The sequence below is a fragment of the Bos javanicus genome, chromosome 3 (assembly GCF_032452875.1).
Source record: "Bos javanicus breed banteng chromosome 3, ARS-OSU_banteng_1.0, whole genome shotgun sequence".
Classification (NCBI taxonomy): domain Eukaryota; kingdom Metazoa; phylum Chordata; class Mammalia; order Artiodactyla; family Bovidae; genus Bos; species Bos javanicus.
Window position 1 is genome coordinate 98,354,235 of NC_083870.1, and position 9,014 is coordinate 98,363,248.

At 42.0% G+C, this 9,014-nt stretch overlaps 1 protein-coding gene across 1 annotated transcript; it reads right to left on the bottom strand.

Moving 5' to 3' along the window:
- Positions 1-1,645: 1,645 nt before the first annotated feature.
- LOC133245221 (WASH complex subunit 1-like) lies at positions 1,646-3,347 on the bottom strand. The gene has a single exon (XM_061413169.1). The coding sequence runs from the start codon at positions 3,345-3,347 to the stop codon at positions 1,947-1,949; it is 1,401 nt and encodes a 466-aa protein (XP_061269153.1). The 3' UTR covers positions 1,646-1,946.
- Positions 3,348-9,014: the final 5,667 nt, after the last annotated feature.

Genomic DNA, 9,014 nt, shown 5'->3' on the forward strand with positions numbered 1-9,014 from the left:
TCATGGCATCTAGTCCCATCACTTCATGACAAATAGATGGGGAAAATGTGGAAAGTGAGAGACTTTATTTTCTTGGGTTCCAAAATCACTGTGGACAGTGACTGCAGCCATGAAATTAAAAGACAGTTGTTCCTAGGAAGAAAAGCTATGACCAACCTAGACAGCATGTTAAAAGTCAGAGACATCACTTTGCCAACAAAGGTCCATATAGTCAAAGCTATGGTTTTTCCAGTAGTCGTGTACTGATGTGGGACTTGGACCATAAAGACGGCTGAGCACCAAAGAATTGATTCTTTAGAATTGTGGTGCAGGAGAAGACACTTGAGAATCCCTTGGACAGCAAGGAGATCAAACCAGTCAATTGTAAAGGAAATCAACCCTGAATATCCATTGGAAGGACTGATGCTGAAGCTGAAACTCCAATATTTTGACCACATGATGCAAAGAGCCATTATTGGAAAATACCTTGATGCTGGGAAAGATTAAGTGCAAGAGGAGAAGGGGGCAACACAAGATGAGATGGTTTGATGGTGTCATCAATTCAATGGGCATGAGTTTGAGCAAACTCAGGGAGATAGTGAAGGACAGGGAAGACTGGTGTGCTACAGTCCACAGGCTCTCAAAGAATCAGACAAGCCTGAGGGACTGAATAACAGCAACAAATGAGGGTCTAGCCCATGCATGTGGGTTCCATCCTGTTTGTATCTTTGCTATTGAAGTCCATTCTATTACCTCTTCCAATACTGGTAGGTGAATTAAGGCTATTCTTTTCAAGGTTACCACTGAGATGGGAAGCAGGGGATAAGAACAGGTTAAGTTAGAATGCCACAAAACTCACTATTCTTAGTGAAATTCAGCTATTTTTTCTAATTGTTCCCCTGACTGCAAATTTGTGGTTACTTTCCAGAATTCTGAAAAAAGTTGATTTCTGGCATTTTTTTTTTTCCTAGTGTACTTACTATCTCATAAAGGAAAATCATCAACCTGCTCAGGCATCCATAACAAAATACTATAAACGGCGGCTGAAACAACAGACGTGTATTTTCTCCTAGTCCTGGGGACTTGAAGTCCAAGATCAGGGTGCCAGTCTTGTGTCTGGTGAGACCTCTCTCCCTGACTTGTAGGTGACCACCTCCTTGCTGTGTGCTCACATGACCTCTTTGTGTACAAGTGTAGAGAGAGAGAGTGCAGTAGTTCTCACGTTCCTTCCTACACAGAAACTAATCCTATTGGATCATGGCCCTATCTTTATGACCTCATTTAACCTTAATTATTTCTGTAAAGGTCCTATCTCCAAGTAAATTAGGCTAGGGTGTGAACCCATGAATTTTGGGTGTGGGGGTGGACCACAAACAGTCTGTATCAGACGAGGATTTTTGAAGTTTCTTACTTCACCATTCTCACTGACATATTCAAGCACTTTATAAACACATGTTTTACTCATCTTTTTAAACAGTTCACAAAGAAGAGTTTAGGAACATCTTGTTTCATCATAGCTTGAGGCAGAACTATCTACTCCTTCTTGTTATATTTTTACATATGACCTGTCCCTTTTTTTCATAAAAAAGTTTAACAATGGTATGCGTCTATTTTACTAGAGGAAAAATCAAGTTTTTTTTTGTTGGTAATCTGAACTTTTTTTTTTTTTTTTAGGCTTGCGTCTTGCATCACTTCTTTATTGATTCATGTACTGTTTTACCGCAGTCTCTCTAGGGAAGAGGGGCACACGCTGGTGAAGGGAGCTGGAGCAAAGGCAGAGGTCGCCCCCCGCCACCATGCCTCCCCCTCTCCCCAGTTTGGCCTCCGAAAGCAACCTCCTTGCTCCTTGAAAATCCCAGCAAGAGAGCTGGAGAGTCCTCCATGACCCTGTCCCCCAAGGAGCCGGTTCAGCTGTTATGCACGGGGTTGTGGTGCACCCAGGGACCTGGGGGAGGGTAAGCCCAGCCCTAGGACTCCCAGTTATCTTCGTCTTCCTCGCCCGGGGGCTGTTGTGGGGGAGGCAGGGGCGGGATGGAGTCTGACATCCGGGCGAAGGCTCCCCCTGGCCCCTCGCTGGCCCCGGACCCAGGTCCTTTCCCGGAGATGCCTTTGCGCCTCATGGCCAGCTTGTTGAAAAGGTCCGACATCAGGTCCCCGCCCTGGCTGGTGGCTCTCACTTGCTCCTGCTCCTTCTGCTTCTTCTTCTCCAGCTTGCGCTCCTTGACACTGTGGAGCTTGGCCTTGCCGATGCCCCCGGCCTGGCGGATGGACTCTAGCAGAGTGGCCCGGCCACTGGAGGGGTCAACCACTTCCTTGGGCGCTCCTTGGACCGGGGCTGAAGGGGATGCACCCCCGCTGTCGTCCCCCCTGTTGGGCTGTCCTGGCGGGGCCTGTGGCGGGGGCGGAGGTGGGGGGACACTCATCAGCACGGCTGGAGCTGGGGGAGGCGGTGGAGGTGGCGGGGGCGGTGGGCGTGCCGTCAGCACCCCATCCTCGAGGTCTGGCTTGAAGGGCTGGGCCACCTCCGTGTGGAAGGTGGGCAGCTCGGGAATGGCGCCAGGAGCAGAGGGGGCGATGCCAGGGCCCAGATCCGCGCTGTACATGAGGTCATCGGCCACGCCTGGCAGGTCAGGCAGGTAGGACGGTACGTCGATGTCCGGCACCTGGCCCAGGTCGGGCACGTAGAAGTAGTTCTCCGGGACCTGCCGCTCCAGCTGCTCTCTCCTGCTGATGGACAAAGGGGCATCGAACAGCTTCTCTGTCTCGGCCCCCAGCATCACATGGGTCTTTGTGACAGCACCGGCCAGGGGGTCCAGGAAGACATACTTCTTGTACAGGTTCTCGGTGGTGTCGAAGAGCAGCAGGGAGCTGACAGAGCTGATGTTGCTGGGGAGCCCGCCCAGCCCTTCCTCAGCCTCGTCTTCAGGCTCCGGCTTGGTGTTCACACACACGGGGAAGAATTTCAGCTTCTCCTGCAGGGCCCGCTCGTCCAGGGGGCGGTGCTTGCTCTGGATCCTGTGTCGGGGACGCCTCTGCAGGCCGGGGTCCTGGGCCCCCGTGAAGATGGAGCCGTACTCCTGCAGGCGCTCAGGGGCAGGGTACTTGGCGCTGGAGAACACCTTGATGGCTTTCTTGCTGCCCTTGATCTTCTCGATCTTGGCCTGGGCCAAGGACACCCTCTCCCCGATGGCCTGCAGCTGACTCCGGCTGAGCTCTACTCGCTGGGAGATCCTGCTGAAGATGTCTCCGGAGACCTTTTGGAGGTACTGCAGGGCATCCGCCACCTGCTGGATGGCCTCCTCTAGCCGCAGGTCTGGCTGAATGAGGGGCACTGCATAGATCTGACCGGCCAAGGAATGCTGGGTCATTTGCTGAACATTTTTTATTTATGCTTTTATGTTATTTTATTCTATGTTTTACTTTCTGAAATTCATTATCTAGCTTTTTGGTTTATATCTAACTTCTTGATTTGGTAAAGGTTTACTTTCAAATGAAACATGGCCCCTGTCAGGGGTGTACAGAATCAGAGCTCTTCATCTCAGGCTGTACTAGAAGTGTAGCACCAGTCAAGCCACAGGATACTCAGACCTTCCAAAATTTTTACCAGTGGTATAAACAACACCTCAAAAATACAGCGACTTTTAACTCTTTGATCTTGAGCTCATTTTAAAACTCTGTATCTCAGCCCATCACCTAAATAAGCTAATGCAGGCTACAAGGAGCATTCTCTCCAGCTTTTGTTGTTTTCAGTTGTTAAGTTGTGTCTGACTCCTTGCGACCTCATGGACTGCAGCACACCAGGCCTCCTTGTCCCTCACCATCTCCCAGAGTTTGCCCAAGTTCATATCCAGCTACTTAATAATAATAATACTTGATATTTCCAATACTCTGTTTTTGAAGGTTAATATATAGAATGTTAAAATAGACATTTTCTTTTGATTAGCTTGAGTTAGAAACTATTTCAAAATGTAATAACTCTAATGACATCAACTATATTATTATCATATTTCTCATTGGAATAATTGATGCATTATATTATGCTAATAAATTTCTTAATAGTAAAGGATCCTTTTGATCCTCTTCTTGGTTGAGTTAGAAGTTAGTTTTCATGTAATGTTTAATTTCACTTACAAGAATTATATGTATGATTCTTGCATAAATTCAAAGGTTATATGAGGTTTTTTTGTGCTCTTTTACAGTGTAACATATCAATATTCACTAACTTTGTCAAATAATTAGGAAAATTTGCTCCTTTTTTCCCACTTCCCTTCAAAAATAAAAAGTACACCAATGAAAATATGTTATGAAAGGTTTTGGAAAAAGGTTATTTAAAAATAGCTCATCTCTAACCCACTCTGTTTTTAAATAAACTTGAGGTATCAAGAAATATATTTATTTTAGTCTATGACTCAGAATATACTGTCACTGATATTTGATACCTACGCTACCCCAAACTCTAGGAATAGGATTTTGGCAACAATCTGCATCCCTTACTTTTCTAAGAACTATCCATGATACAGTGTGATTGATATGATTTTCAGTAATTTTGTCCATAAACAGTCTCTATCATCAGAATAAAGGTTTGTAATAATACATTATTAATCATTTTCTTCTATTTTGTCTTCTTCATGTAATTTACTCCATTTTTAAACACATGTAGGGCTATCCTCGGGGAAGGCAGTGGCACCCCACTCCAGTACTCTTGCCTGGAAAATCCCATGGGTGGAAGAGCCTGGTAGGCTGCAGTCCATGGGGTCACGAAGAGTCAGACACGACTGAGAGACTTCACTTTCACTTTTCACTTTCATGCTTTGGAGAAGGAAATGGCAACCCACTCCAGTGTTCTTGCCTGGAGAATCCCAGGGACGGGGAGCCTGGTGGGCTGCCATCTACGGGGTTGCACAGAGTTGGACACGACTGAAGCGACTTAGCAGCAGCAGCGGCATCAGGGCTATCATCTGCAGATTTTTCATGTGCTGCTGCCGTAGATGGTATCAATTCCTATCCTTTCCCTGTTCCAAAATTTCTAATACATTTGCCCTCCTCAGAGTTCCCAATGTGATTCTCCAATTTCTTATTAGTGAGAAGTACTTCTAAAAGGCATATATTAAAGGAGAAGTGAACAGTGTTGATGAAACAAGAGGATGTGTTGGGCAGGAAAAGAGTCTGAGAAGAATAAAGAAGTTAATAACGATGCCCAGATGTATTTTTTGAGAGATCATAAACATGGAGATACTGATAATCAACACACAAATACAGGAGGTGGGAAAACAGAATTAAGAGCACTGAAGGGAAATGTATATCAATTTTGAGTACTGATTTTGACACGTCTGTGGTGAAGACAGCTAGCTGGCAAGTGTATCATGATCTGTTCTCAGGTCATAACTAGTGAGATAATGAAATTATCAACTTAACAGAAATATATGAAAGCATAAAATTAGATGATACAAGAAAATAAAACTATGGGGGTAGTAAAGGTAAAAGAGCTCTCTGTAATACAAATATTTTTCGAGAACCATCAAAACAGAGGATTATGGGGATAAATACCTGATAGATACAGGGTTATTGAAGCCATTACTGTTTTTATCAGAAACTTTGCTAGCTAAATCTCATGTTGCGTCTTTGCTAACTACTAAAGAGTGAAAAAATCCGCTCCTTGTGACTAGTTGTGCTGGCTATAATACTTGAAAATTCAGATCACTGAATTTTATACTAGTGCTTTATCTAACCTGAGGCTACTACTAAAATGTAATGGGGCATTGTGGTAGAATCTCATATTTCAAGGATGACAAATAAAATGCTGACACTTCAATACAAATTAGCTTATCAAAACCCAGTAATGACCAATGAGGAAATGTGATTTTAATGACTCGTTTACTTTCTTGTCACACATCTTAATTGTGAAAAACAACATTGCATTTCAATCAAGTGAAGTTCTTTTCTCCAAGAAGCAACAGTGATGTTTATTAAAAGTTGGAAATATTTACAGATCTGACCAAGGAAGAGGCAGTAAAAAACATTTTCCTAGGTCATTTTAAGTATTGTCCTTAACTTACATATAGTGTTTGTGACTCTAAAATTTAGGTATAACAACTTAAAATAGTGTAATAATACGTATATTTTAAAATCAATATATGAATTGCAATACACACCATGATGGTTTCAGGCTTAGAGAAAAAGAAATGAATAATCTGTGTACCTGTACAACCCTAGGAAAAAATGTCCTTTTCAATTTACTCTTCAGACCTAACTATATTGAACAAAATATTCCTATTATAAAAATTCAGTCCTGCAGGAAAGTGAAAGATTTCCAGATACAACATATTCTCAGAAAGATGCTGAACTCAGACTCTATGACTCATTTAATTCTGTCATCAGAAAAGTGTATTAACATGTTCCTAATTCTCATCCACCATGCAGATCTCACAGAGAAACTTTTCACGTCACTGGCGACCTAAGAGAAGCAAGACTGCTTAAAAACAAGCCATTCTTACAATAGGCCTATTCCTTAGCATCACTAATTGTCTTCTCCTCTTGCTTTATTTCTCCTAATTTCTGAGCCTAAAACATTAATAATCTTAAAAGTCCAATTCAAACTCCACCTCCAGAAATCTTTCTTTGAGGTGTTAGGTCCCCATAAAACTTTTCCTTCTGTAATCTAGCATTTTGGATTACAGCATAACAGTTCACTCTCTTAAAGTCTCATGTAGACACTTATGCATTGCCTTGGATTGATTTTTGTACTGTGAAAGACAAGTATAACATGTTTAAATGTGTTCCTTTTCCCAATACATTTCACTAAGTGACATTTGTAGTTATCACATAAATATAAATTAAGACCCAGTGAAATAGCACCACATGCCAACCAAAATGGCTAAAGTTTAAAATGCTATGTAGTAATCCTGGAGATCAAAACAGTCAATCCTAAAGGAAATCAACCTTGAATATTCATTGGAATGACTGATGCTGAAGCTGAAGCTCCAATACTTCAGCCACCTGATGTGAAGTCGACTCATTGGAAAAGACCTTGATGCTAGGAAAGATTGAAGGCAGGATAAGAAGGGGACAACAGAGGATGAGAAGGTTGGATGGCATCACAAACTCAATGGACATGGGTTTGAGCAAGCTCCAAGGGTTAGAGAAAGACAGGGAAGCCTGGCGTGCTGCAGTCCATGGGATCACAAAGAGTCGGACACAGCTGAGCAACTGAACAACAATAGTAATCCTCTTTATCTATATTAGTTATATTTTCTTTATAATTACAAGTATTAATATCAGTATGCATGCATGTGCGTGCTAAGTCACTACTGTCATGTCTGGATCTTTATGACCCTATGTACTGTAGCCTGCTGGGCTCCTCCATCCATGGAATTTTCCAGGCAAGAAAGCTGGAGTGGGTTGCCCTGCTCTCCTCCAGGGAATCTTCCTGACCCAGGGATCAAACTCACATCTCTCAAGTCTCCTGCATCACCAGGGGATTCTTTACCACTTGTGCTACCTGGGAAGCCCTAATATCAGTATACAGCTACTATTTTCCAGGTTTTTTTAATCCCTTTACACTGAAACTGCTTTCATCATTACATTTTAAGCATAAACTAGTCATTATTCTCCAGAAAAACAGAACCAATAGGATATATATAGAGATATATAACAGGACATACGTTATAGGTTGCAGATACCAGTAGAAGTACCACAGTCTTCCAACTGCAAGCTGGAGAACCAGGAAAGCTGGTGGTATAATTCAGTCCAAATTCAAGACCTGAGAACCAGGGGAACTGAAGGTGTAACTCCCAATCTAAGGCCTAAGAATCCATGGTCATTGGTGTTACGTTCTGGAGTCTGAAGGCCTGAGAACCAAGATCTCTGATGTCCGAGGTCAAGAGAATGTGGACCTCTCAGCTTAAGAAGAGACAGAATTTGCCCTTCCTCCACCTCTTTGATTTATTCAGACCTTCAACACATTGGCTGATGTCTTTCCATCTTGGAGAGAGCTAACTGCTTTATTCAGTCTACTGATTAAGATCTTAAACTCTTTGGGCAACACACTCACAGACATACCCAGAAGTGTTTTGTCACTTATCTAGGGGTCCCTTAGCCCAGTCAAGTTGACACATAAAATTAACCATCAAAGCATATGTCCTGAAAACCAACCATCTTCTATTTTGTAACTTCATCTAATTTAAGTCTCAGTTTGTAAGTCAAAGATTTTAGTCCTTTTATATTTCTGACTATGGTATGTTTGGATTATTTAAGGGAAACATTTAGATTTTATGATACATTTAGTTGTTTCTTAACATACCACTTTTCCTATATATGATATAGTCTCCTAGCTTGAGATCTTAATTATGGTACAATTGCACTTGCCTTAGGTAATTTCTCACATAAATTTGCAAGGAAGATACATAGGTGATATATTTTAGGAGTTCTTAGACTATATATAGAAATTTTAATTTGCTCTCATACATTGGCAATTATTTGGGTTTACACAAAAGTATAGGCTCTTGGTCCAAAATGCTTTTTCCTCTAAGTTTTATACTGCTGGTTCTATGGTCTTCAAGTATCCTATGTTTTGTATGAGAAGTTGAATGTCCATCATTGTAGAAAACTTGTTACAGAAGCAGTGAGTAATATTGAAGGTGTATACGTTTAAGTCTAATTAGTTAGATATGGGCGGAGTGTACACCAGAGGCTACGTTGGTACTCTATGACATCTACAAAACAGTGGAGATAAGATAAAGGTCTACATTTTCTAGATAAAACAAAATTGGAGAAAGAAGAACCCCTTTGATTGTAATGTTCTATACAGTTAAGTTCTAGTGCATAAACCAATATTAGCAATCATTTTTAAATTACAAGGGTCATTCAAGAAGGCTTGAAAGATAGAGAGATACATAGAGACAAACAAAGATAATGCTTTAAGTATCATGCAAGCCACAAAATCTGAGAACTGCCTACAATAAACTTGGAATATACAATTTTGAAAAGAGAATAGAGTCTCTCCTAAGACAGATATAGTTCTAATTCCATGTTGGAAT

Excerpts from the sequence above, each read along its gene's own strand:
- LOC133245221 (XM_061413169.1), bottom strand. The coding sequence starts at position 3,347 with ATGACCCAGCATTCCTTGGCCGGTCAGATCTATGCAGTGCCCCTCATT.